The sequence below is a fragment of the Apteryx mantelli genome, unplaced genomic scaffold (assembly GCF_036417845.1).
Source record: "Apteryx mantelli isolate bAptMan1 unplaced genomic scaffold, bAptMan1.hap1 HAP1_SCAFFOLD_110, whole genome shotgun sequence".
NCBI classification, from domain to species: domain Eukaryota; kingdom Metazoa; phylum Chordata; class Aves; order Apterygiformes; family Apterygidae; genus Apteryx; species Apteryx mantelli.
The window spans coordinates 329213-341078 of record NW_027118467.1 but is presented as its reverse complement, the minus strand read 5'-3'; the positions used below and the strand labels follow the sequence as shown (position 1 = coordinate 341078).

At 54.4% G+C, this 11866-nt stretch overlaps 1 protein-coding gene across 1 annotated transcript; it reads left to right on the top strand.

Moving 5' to 3' along the window:
* The first annotated feature begins 4833 nt into the window (after positions 1–4833).
* On the top strand, positions 4834–11014 carry LOC136995512 (sperm acrosome membrane-associated protein 6-like). The gene is made up of 10 exons (XM_067316776.1): positions 4834–4954; positions 6925–6961; positions 8059–8279; positions 8803–8877; positions 9242–9310; positions 9484–9507; positions 9594–9671; positions 9898–10001; positions 10404–10557; positions 10860–11014. The coding sequence occupies exons 1-10, from the start codon at positions 4834–4836 to the stop codon at positions 11012–11014; spliced, it is 1038 nt and encodes a 345-aa protein (XP_067172877.1).
* Positions 11015–11866: the final 852 nt, after the last annotated feature.

Genomic DNA, 11866 nt, shown 5'->3' with positions numbered 1-11866 from the left:
ACTGCCTTTTGGCGAGGCGGTGAAGAGATGCAACAGTTACTTTGCCAGGCATGGAAGAGATGCAGTGATTTGCTTGTTTGGGAGGCAGCGAACAGACGCAGCAGTCTGCTTGTTCACGAGGCAGTGAACAGACAAAGCGATCTGCTTGTTTGTGAGGCAGCAAACACACACAGCACTTAGTTTGCGAGGCAGTGAAGAGACGCAGCGGTCTGCTTGTTTGCGAGGGAGCAAACAGATGCAGTGGTCTGCTTGGTGAAGCTGTGCTTGGCGGTGAAGCGGCAAAGGGAGACGGCATTTCAATAAGCAGTGAGGCCACAAAGGGAGACGGCGCTTTGCATGCTGGTGACAGGTTGTGGAGCTTTGCTAGGTGGTGAAGGGACACGGTGCTCTGTTAGCCGACGAGGGGGAAAAGGGATGCAGCGGTGTGCTAGGTGGCGAGGCGCCGACATGCCTATGTGGCGAAGGGACTCAGTGCTTTGGTAGGCAGCAAGGGGGAAAAGGGACGCAGCGGTCTGCAAGGCGGCAAGGCGGCGAAGGGAGGCAGTGCTTTGCTAGGCATCAAGGTGACGAAGACATGCAGCGTTTTGCTATGCAGCGAAGGGACTCAGCACTTTGGTAGGCAGCGAGGAGACGAAGGGACACGGCGCTTTGCTAGGCAGCGAAGGAACAGGGTGCTTTGCTTGGCGGCGACAGGATGCGGAGCTTTGCTAGGCGGCGAAGTGGCGAAGGGATACGTTGCTTTGCTGGGCGGCGAGGGGGAAAAGGCACACAGGGCTTTGCTAGGCGGCGAAAGGACGTGGCGCTTTGCTAGGTGGCGAGGCAGCGAAGGGACACGGTGCTCTGCTAGCCAGCAAGGTGGCGAAGGGAGGCAGCACTTTCCTAGGCGTCGAGGGGGAAAAGGGACGCAACAGTGTGACAAGCGGTGAGGTGCCGATGCGCCAAGGCGGCGAAGGGACACGGGGCTTTGCTAGGCGGAGAGGCAGCAAAGGGAAACAGTGGCGAAGGGACTCGGCGCTTTGATAGGTGGCAAGGGGGAAAAGGGATGCAATGGTGTGACAAGCGGCGAGGCGCCGACGCGCCAAGGCGGCGAAGGGACACGGGGCTTTGCTAGGTGGAGAGGCGGTGAAGGGAGGTAGCGCTTTGCTAGGCAGCGAAGGGACCTGGGGCTTTGCTAGTCAGCGAGGTGGGAAAGGGAGGCAGTGCTTTGCTAGGCGTTGAGGCGGTGAAGAGAGACGGCGCTCTGCTAGCCAGCAAGGCAGCGAAGGAGGCAGCACTTTCCTAGGCGGTGAGGTGGTGAAGGGAGACGGCACTTTGCTTGCTGGTGAGGAGGAAAAGGGACGCAGCGGTCTGCAAGGTGGTGAGGCGGCAAAGGGAGGCAGCACTTTGGTAGGTGGCGAGGCGGCGAAGGGAGACAGCGCTTTGCTGGGCGGCGAAGGGTCTCAGCACTTTGCTTGGCGGCGACAGGATGCAGAGCTTTGCTAGGCGGCGAAGCGGCAAAGGGAGACGGCACTTTGCTAAGCAGTGAGGCGCCAAAGGGACTCGGCACTTTGCTTGCCAGTGACAGGACGTGGAGCTTTGCTAGGCAGCGAAGGGACACGGTGTTTTGCTTGGCGGCGACAGCATCCTGCCAGACACCGCCTCTTGTGGGAGCGGCACTCACCCCTGAAACTAGCTACTACCAAGCTGGAGGAAGGAAGGGGGAAGAAAGCCGAGGGGAAAGAGTCTCATGGCAGGTGAGCCGCCTTGAGCAATGGCTGAGGGTGACAGTCCCTGGTTCCTCTGAATGCCTTTCATCCCATGCCACAATGACTAGTGATCCCTTGCTGGGTGGGCAGCATGCTACTCTCCTTGCTGCATGGATAGAGAGCCGCGATGTGGGCACCCTGAGCTGCCTTTGGGCATGTTGTTCGCCCCTGGGTGTTTTGGCAGGGGGTGATCTCTGTCTCCATTGATGTGACCATAGTCAGTCGAGGCCATGTGCTTCTCCTGCAGAACTGCCTTCTGCTGCAGAAGCAGGTGCCCAGCTTGTGAGCGTGGGGTGGAGACCCATTACATCTTAACATGTCAGTTAATAGACTTACCCTGTCTATAACAAACTTACCCTGGCCAAGAAGACTGGAATAACCTCCTCTGCTCTTACTAGGAAATGAAACGTATGAGACGTGTATGTAATTGACAGGTGCAGGGTAATAGAAAGAGTAGTGAAATAAATCTGAATGCCTACTGAACGCTTTGTCTTTTTGTCTGTTATTCTCCTTTATTTCCATACCTTATTTCATCTGGGCTTTCCTGTCTCATGAATTGATGTTTAATCAAAGATGCAAGATATCCCAGATATAATGGTAAACACATGTAAATATGCAGCTTAGATTATTTGAATTGTAATAGATCATCTTTCAGAAAGGGTTCCTTGGAAGACATTCTTGAAGATAACACTTCCGAGATCTGTTCAATCGCAAGTTTTATTAGACTAGAGGCATAGTAGTTGCCTCTCTCTCCTGTTAGCAAAGACTAATTGGAGGATACTACCAGTATACATAAATGGTGTAGACACTATTTTTTTCTACTGTGACAGTAATCTAGAAATTCCTTGCTTGTAATGCAGTAGTATCCCCCAACAAGCTCTTAATTAACCACTCAGTTAACACCCACTTCCTGTCCAGTGAAGTATAGAGGCGGGGACTGAGCTCTTTCTGCCTAAGGGCTTGCTGCCTTGGGGTTCTTTGCTGCCACCCACGCTCTGTGCTCTGTCCCAGGCCCTGAAATGAGACATCAGTGGCTGACATCCAGGAGGAGCCCACAGAGAGCAATTCTGACAAGACTGGGACTTTTTCCTCTAGCACGGTTAACAAGGAAGCAGTCTGTCAAGACAGAGTGCTCAGAGGTATTCTTTCGAGCGGCGGTGCTCCCTTTGGAGAGCTGGCTTGAGTATAACCAGGTACATGTGGTTATGCAGGTGCATTTTGCCAGGCGCACCTGGTACCTTTCCCCCAGAAGGAATCAGCAGTACTGGAACATTAGAAAGAAAACTGAGGCAGGACTCAGAGCATGGCTTAAACTCCACCAGTGCTGTGGAGGCAAGGTGGAAGAAGTGGACTGTGCCCCTGCCAGCATTCCCAGGGACACATATTATCTGAAAAATTGAAGAGCTCTGGGAACAATGGCCTAATGTGAAAGGACAGAAACCAGATTGGGGTTATCAAAGTGCAACAGTCATTCCCTTTCAAAACAGGCAAAATAAGGAGATATTTAGTTTGATATGAAGAAGCTCAAAGTATTTACAGAGATGATGAGGATGCACTCAGTGTCTTTCTAACAGCTTTCTAGCACAGGGTGTGGGAAGGCATTACTTCTCAAATGTAAAGGACACCAGCTTGCATGGATTGTGTCCAAGGACATCACATTTTGCAGTATTCCACTTTGTTGCTAACCTCTGTTGAATCTTACCCTGTGAAAACAGAAAATTCAGCATTTGAAACATGCTTTAAAGCCAGACTTGTTTAAGCTAGGCTTAAGCATGGCCAGAGGACACTGCATGTCAGCAGCTCTTCCTTTGGGTAGGCTATTCTTCCCCTTGTACCTGATGACTAAATGTCCTGTCTGCTTGTAACTCCACATCAAGAGCCTCAGCTTCTGCTGCAGCTGGCTCATCTCAATGAAAAGTGATCTGAGGTGGAACCTGTTCCTCAGCAGCAGATTGGTTGATCAACACCTTCTCTCCAGCTGGCTGGCTGGCATCCTCTGTGTGACCAGCTGCCAGGGGTGCCAGTCACCCTAACCTTGATTCCTGGGAAAGTGATGGAGCAGCTCATCCTGGGTACCATTTCCAGGCACATGAAGGACAAGAAGGTGATCAGGAGTTGTCAGCATGGATTCACCAAGGGGAAATCATGCTTAACCAACCTGATAGCTTTCTCTGAGGGAATGACTGACTGGATAGATGAGGGGAGAGAAGCGAATGTTGCCTCCTTTGACTTCAGTAAGGCTTTTGACAGTGTCTCTCATAACATCCTCACAGGCAATCTGATGAAGTATGGGCTAAATGAGCAGGTAGTGAGGTGGCTTGAGAACTGGCTGAATGGCAGAGCTCAGAGGGTTGTGATCAGTGCCGCAAAGTCTATTTGGAGGCCAGAGGTCCAGGGTTATACCATCAGCATGGTGTAAGTTTGGGAAGAGGGAGGAAGCACAGAGGTGCAGTTGTTGGACAGCAATCAGGATGCCAAGGCCAGGGTAGAGCCTCAGCGGAACTTGTCTGTGAGTCTTTGTAGTTGGGGGAATGTTTCTGCCAGAAGCCTGCTTTTTCTGCCAGGCCTCCAGAAGGCAAGGTTTCAACCTGGGAAGCCAGAGGAAGTGCAGGATTGCAGTTGTTGTGGGGCTAGAATAGGCACGCCTGGGCCTAGTAGAGCAACAAGAGAACTTGACTGTGAGTTTTTGTTGGTGGGTGAGGTTTTTGGGCAGAATCACATTTGGGCTGGCAACTTGCCAGGAGGCTTTGTGTCAATCTAGGAAGAGAGAGAAAGCCCTGAGGTTCAGTTGCTTTGGGGCTGGAATGGGCCTGCCATGGCCAGGGTAGGAACCCAAGAAAACTTGGCTGTGAGGCCTTTGTAGGTGGTCAAGTGTAGATGCCAGTATCACATTTGTGTTGGGAATCTCCCTTCAGGCCCAGTGTCAGTTTTGGGAAGAGAGATGAAGGGACAAGGTGGAGTTGTTCTGGGACTGGAATAGGCATGCCACGGCCAGGGTAGGGACCCAAGAGAACTTGCTGGCGAGCACTTTTTGGCATGTGAGCTGATTTTCCAGCAATGCATTTGGGCTTCCTCACTACCAGGAGGCATGGAGGCAGTGTATGAAGAGAGTGGAAGCACAGTGGTGCAGTTGCAGTGGGCCTGGAACGGGCATGCCATTGCCATGGTAGAGATGGAAGGGAACTTGACTGCAACACCTTTGTCAGTGGGTGAGTGTTCCTGAGTGAGACAAGTTTGGGGTATGAATCTTGCCCTATGCACAATGTCAATTTGAGGAGCGAGAGAAAGCAAAGAGGGGCAGTTGTTGTGGGACTGGGATAGGCATAGCAGGGCCAGGGTAGGGACCGCTGTGAACCTGACTACAAGCTGTTTGTTGGTGGGTAAGTTTGTATGCCAGTATTGCATTTGTGTTGCCAGTCTGCCAGCAGGCATGATGTCCATTTGGGAAGAGAGAGGAAGTGCAGCATTCCAGTAGTAGGGCTGGACTAGGCATGCCAGGGCCAGGGTAAGGACCTGTCATCTTTACTGTGCAGTGTGGAGGTCGAAGATAACTTTTCTGCAAGCCTACATTGTTGGCTGAGTGTTGTTGCCAGAAGTGCATTCATGCTCTTACTCTGGCAGAAGGCAAAGTGTCAGCTTGGGAAGAGAGAGGAAGCGCAGAGCTGCAGTTGTTTTGGGGCTGGACTAGGCATGTAAGGGCCTGTGTAGGGGCCTAACAAAACTTGTCATCAAGCACTTATTGGTGAGTAAGCTGTTCTGCCCAAGTCATTTTTGGGCTGCAAATCTGCCAGTAAGCACGTGTCAGTTTCTGAAGGGAGAGGAAGTGCAGAGGTAGATTATGGGGGTGGAAGAGGCATGCCAGGTCCAGTGCAGGGGCCCATGAGAACTTTGTCCATATGCCCTCTGCTGTCCTATCAGGTACTTTGACAACTGTAGCCTTATAAACACTAACTGCAGCTGTGTGCCTAGTGCTGTCCTTTCATGTCTTCAGGGAGACATGACCACAGAAGCACAAACCACAGCCATGTGCCTGCTGCTTTCCTATCAGGTTCTCTGGCAGAAGTGATCTATCAGTCAGGATCGAAGCCTTGTGCCTCGTGCTGGCCTAACTGGTGCTGAGACAGGAGCAACCGCACAGTCAGCATTGAAGCCATGAGCCTTCTTCTGGCCTATCATCTTCAGAGATAGGAGTGACCTCATAATTAATATCACAGCCATGTTCCTGCGGCTGGCTTGTCATCTGCTCAGATAGAAGTGACCTCACAGCCACTTTGCTGGCCCCGTGCTTGATGCTTGCCTCACGGTGAACACCAAAACCATGAACCCATTCTGGCCTATCAAATGCTGAGGGAGAAGTGATTTCACGAGGACCCACACTGTTAAGGGATGCTATGAGGGCCATCATATCTGGCAGGCTCAGGGATGCAGGGTTTCCCCCTGCCCTGATGCTGGAGTCCAGCCCAGTGAGCCTGAAGACCCAGAGTTCTTTCCATCCCAGGACAGTAGACACAACAGGAGATATACACACATGCACGTGCACACACACAGAGGACACTAACACAGCCAGCTACACAGACTGCTGCAGGTAAGGTGCTGTCTTTAACAAAACCTACATAAAACACAGGTAGCCAGGCCCTTCCTCCTCTCCAGTTAATTAGGACTGAAGTTCACTCGTGAAAGCACACATGCCCTCACTCTCTAGTTCACAAGCACACAAATATTCGGGGATCCCTCAAGTATCAGCATGGCTCCTCCATTCATCTGATAACCCTGCCTGGATCCTGAGCGCCCTTGCCTGTTATGTGTGCTTCTTACTTGCTGGCTAGTCTGGCTTGCAGTTTTCTAGCAAATTACACATATGCGTACCAATGCACACCAGCCTAGAGGAAAATGCCAACACTCTGGTTCCACAAGCAGCTGTTGCCCAGGCACATGGGCTCTATAACCCATGTTTCCCAGCTCCAACTGCTGATGCTGAGACCCTTGCTCCTCTCACCCCAGCACTGCCAGTAGCTGTCATGCAGGGCTCATGGGCCCTGTGACCCCTGGTCTCACACCAGTGGGTGATGCTGAGACCCTCACTCGACCCAGTTACTGGCACCACAGACATGTGGACCACCATTGCCCACGGTCTCACTTGAGTTGCTGGTCCAAATTCATCCTGTTCTTGTCTCCCCAGTTTCTGGCACCTTGACCTTACTGCACTTATACAAGAGGTTGAGAGTGAGACTGCACAGATAGTTGGAAAAGGATTAAACAGGAAGACAGGACAGAGTGTGGTGATCAGGCACAGGGCTCAGTCATTCAAGTGCACTGCCTACTTAGATGTGACCTGCCATTTTTATACCATCTCCTGTCTATTTCTCTCTTTGTTCCTCCCTGATCCCCTTCCCTAAACATTTCTTGGTAAACTTTGCATAGTCCTAAAGGCACCCCTTGGATATCCAAAATCCTCACGTCTTCTTTCCCCCTTTGTTATCAGTTACAAAGTCCAGGCTGTCCCCATAGCTCCAAAGCCATGCCTGTAGTTTCTTAGTTGCCCATTGATTAGTGACTGGAGATTCCTGTTCTTTTCATTGTCTCTCTTATCACTTGTCTATTAGTTGTTTCCCCTCTGTGTTCTGTTTAGTGCTTTTCCTGCTAGTTATGACTCCCTTTGCACTGAGAAGTTCCTCGATCTGATAACTGCAATGAAGCAGATGCTCTCACATTCCACCATAACCCTGGCAGTCTTTATGGCCCCTGACCAAATGGCCCCTGATTAGTCCATGTGGTGATCCTAAGGTGTCTGTACAGCACCCAGAATTTCCATCCCATCCGCAGAGTGACCCTGGGGGCCTGTACGGTACCCAGAGCCCCTGCTTGATCCTGCAGGGAAAACACTGGGGTGCATGGGAGTCCCCACAACAGACTTGATTGGGGGTATTGAAGGGACAGGATTGTGAAAGATGCATGAAGGGTATGAGGGATTCAAACAGAGGGGATTTGGGGACACCAAATAATGTGATTGGCAGGGGCTGAAAGCAGAGGACTGGGGAGACCAAATGAGGGGACTGTAGGGTCTGGAGCCTGCTGTCCACTCCACACACACCAGGGTACTGAGGTGTCCATGTGCCCCTGATCCCCGCCCACAGTGGGCCCAGGCATCTCAGCACTGCCCCAGAACCCCATTGTTTCTTAGGGATCCAGGTATCCAAGCCCCGCCTTGGAATCCCACTGGTCCCTGTGACCCAGGTGTCCAGGTGCTGTGGAGTGGGGCCATGGGGTGGCGACGGGTGCCCCTTATACTGGTGCTGGCCCTCTGGCTCCCCAGGTACCTAGGTATCTGGGTGGAGGGGCCTGGGTGGTGGAGGTGGGTAGTCTTGGCCCCCTGGCTCCCTGGGGTGCCTCCCTGCTTGCTCTGCTTTGGCCCTCCCCTGCAGCGGGCCCGGCTCTGCCGTGATGTAACTGGGGCCCTCCCTGGAGCCCCCCAACACCAGCGCTGCCTCGAAGCCCTCGTCCGGGCCGCTGTGCCCCTTGCCCCTGTCACTGTGGGTGCGTAGTGGGACCTGGGGACCCCCATCCTGATGATGAACCCTGCCCTGCCCATGGGCCCCCCATCCTGCCCAGGACCCCCACCCCAACTGGGTGCCCATGGCCTTGAATGGGACCCTTACTCTGAACAGGACTCCAGAGCCCTCTAGGGACCCCCCACCCTAACCAGGGCCCCTACACAAACAGGGACCCCCACCCTGACCAGGACCCCAAGGACCCAGTACCATGCCCAGGTCCCCTTGTCCTAATCTGGACCCCCAGGGACCTCATCAGGGATCCTTCAACCCTGCCTGGGACCTCCTCCCCAACCCTGACCTGGACCCCAGGGATCCCCAGGGACCCCCAATCTGCCTGGGACTCTGGGGACCCTCCAACCCTGACTGGGACCTCAGGAACCCCCAGGGATCCCCAACCCTCCCAGGACCTCTAAACTCTGATTGGGACCCCAGGGACCCCCCAGCCCTTACTGGAACCCCCTAAGCCTGACACTATACTAGTCCAAGTGTCCCTGTGCTGGTTGCAGGGTCAGGGCAGCGTGAGGCTCTTCGGGAGATTGTCATGGATGCCCTACACTTGCTGGAGGTTCAGGGGGGCATGCGTGAGCAGGGGACATGTGGCACATGGGGAGTGGGGTGGGGCATGCATGGCGGAGTGAAGGATGGGACATGGGACATAGGACAAATGTGGGGAATGGGACATGGAGGCCTTGAAAGGATGTTGGGGGGGGGGTCCATGAGAATCTGGGGGCTGCAAGAGGGTATTTGGAAGCTCATGGAAGGTTATGCCTGTGGGGTTTTATGGGATTTGGGGGCTTTGAAGGGGTATTTGGAGATAGATGGCACTCCAGAGTGGGTACATGGGGTCCAGGTGATTTGTATAGGGGCTCTATAAGGTCTGAGGGGTGTATGAGAATTTATGGGGTGGGAGGCATGGTTTCACCTTTATACCTTGGACCCTCTCAGAGCCCTTCGAGGTGTCTCTGCAGGAGGCTGTTGACGGCATCTGGGTGAAGCTGAGACAGCTGGAGGAAGGTACAGGGCTGGTGGAGATGCCCACCTGGGACCCCCACACCAAAGACCCTCACTCCAGAGACCCCCCCACTCCATTCCCGAGATGGACAAGGGCTGGGCCCTTACAGTGCATCACAGGAATATGAAACCCCAGTGCCCCCCAATCTAATGTTGGTTCTCTCCCCCCACACCAGCTCCAGCCTGTGTCCCACCCTGCGGTGAGTGCCTATCTCTCCATCACCTGTCCCCCTGTCCCGCAGCATGCCCCCTTCATTCCCAGGACTGCCAAACCTCTCCCTCCCAGGGTTCCAGTTGGCCGCCCGCATCTTCCAGTGTGCAACCTGCCGCCTTGTGGACTGCCAGTTCCCCCTGGACTGCCCAGGTAAGGGGGCCACAGGGGATTGAGGCATCCAGGCAAGGCAAGCCAAGTGCTACCCCAAAGCTGGGCACATCGAAGGCGCTGGGCACAACCCTCCTTACATGTGGGCATGCCTGCCTGACCTAAGGCTGAGTGCATGAGCATGTAAGAGTGCATATGTCTGCCCGTGCCTACCATGAGTGCATGAGTGCACAAGCATGTGTGAGCACACATTTGCCCATGCCGCTAGTACAGGACCTGTGGGCCCGTGAGGGTGAAGCTGTGATGCTGCACTGTGTTGTACCCTTTGCCACTCCCTCAGACCTGCCCATCACCTGGATGTTCGCCAAGGATGTGAGTTGCACATGCACATGCAAAGAGCATCTGGGCATGCACGGGTGTGCACAAGACGACTGGGCAGAAGGTCTGCATGTGTTTGTGTACATGCTTTTGTGCTTGGCATGAGCACTATCTATAAGTAGCATGAGTGTGAGCATGCACAGGACTTGAGCAAGTGCACACCCATGTGAAGGGTACATGCAAGCAGGAGGCAGGTCACGTGTGTGTGTTCAGATTTGACTTGTGTGCACACATGTGGGACATGAGTGCACATGCACATTTATGTGCAGAGGGCACAAAGAATGTGTGCAGGACACAAGTGTTTGTGCATGTACATGTGTGAGCAAAGGATATGAGTATGCAATCACATGCCTGGGCCAGACTATGCTGATGTGTGCCCCCCCCGCCATGCCCCAGCTGCGCACACAGGACCTGGCACTGTTTGAAGAGCTGCAAGAGGGGGTGGGGGGACCGCCCACCCTTATCCTCCAGGATCCCCCTCTGGGAACCATCGCCTGTAGCCTGGGGGCCCACGCCCAGACCCTGGCCCGCAAGTACTTCTTCCTCAATGGTGAGCCAGGGTTCCTGGGTCTGCCAGGGGCAGTGTGTGTGTATGTGTGTGTGTGGGGGGGAGTGTTGCAGGGTGGAGCAGAGCCCTTGGATGCGGAGGTCCAGGAAGGTATGTGGGGGTGTGTGAGCAGGTTGCTAGTATACTGGGGTCCAAGGTGGGGAGGTGGAGCGGAGCAAGTGCTCCCCAATGCCTGGCTCCCCGTGGGGCAGTGGGGTGTATAGGGTGGAGCAGGGGCATCAGGACACCTAGGTCCCTGGCGGGGGCAGGCTATGCCTCCTCCCCAGGCACCTAGGCCCTTGCAGTGTCGGGAGGCACCGTGGAGGCAGAGCGGGGACTCCAGGCCCAGTTCAGGGCTGTGCTGCGCTGGCCTCACAGCAGGACATCCCTGCACCCCAGAATGCTGCTGGGACTGGAACTGGCACTCGGCTCGATGGGGCTCATCCTGCTGCTGGTGTGAGTCTCCCTGACCTGGGACACCCAAATCCTCAGGAAACCCAAGCCCCTGGGACCCAGGTGTCTGGGGGCCTTCACAGACCCACCTGGATTTCTCTAACCTCCCTGGACCCCCAGCCCTCCAGGATTTCCTACAAAACCCCAAGGTGACCCAGGGGTCCAGGGAGACCATAGACACCTGGGACCTCTCAACACCCCTGGGACTCCCATGCTCCCCAAGTTCATTTTGAGAAACCCCCCCCCACTTGCACCCAGGGCCTTGACAGATCGCCTCTCTTCCCCCTGAACTGCTCAATAGCCCCTGGGACACATCACCTTTCCTTAGTGCCCCCAGCACCCCCTCATTGCTGCTTAGACACTCTTTGGGACCTCCAGTTGCCCCCAATTTGCCCAGCTGTCCCAAGAACGTCCAGACACCATACTACTTTCCAGGACCTCCCAGTTGCCCCATAGATTCTCCAGTTGCCCCTCAAGCCCCTTTTGGGACCCTACCAGTTGCCACTGGACACCCCCCCCCCCAATTTCCTTCTGGCTGCTTGGAGACCCCAGGCTATCCTTCCTCCTCCCTCCCATGGTTGGGGGGACAGGGGTCTCCTTCCTCCTCCTCCTCCTCTTTCTTGACTCCTCTTTCTTTTCCCCAGGGCCACCTGGCAATGGCTCCAGACCCCCCGAAAGCCTCTGCAACCCAGTGATCACCTGGCATCCCACAGACTGGACCACCAGGGTCCTCTGGGGGAGCCCAGAAACCTGCCTTCACCCTAAGGGAGTTTGACACGAGTCGATCCCTGGGGACCAAAATTCCTGTAATTGCTCCTCTTGTGTTGGGGAGAGGGGTTAACTTCAACACTAGGGTCCT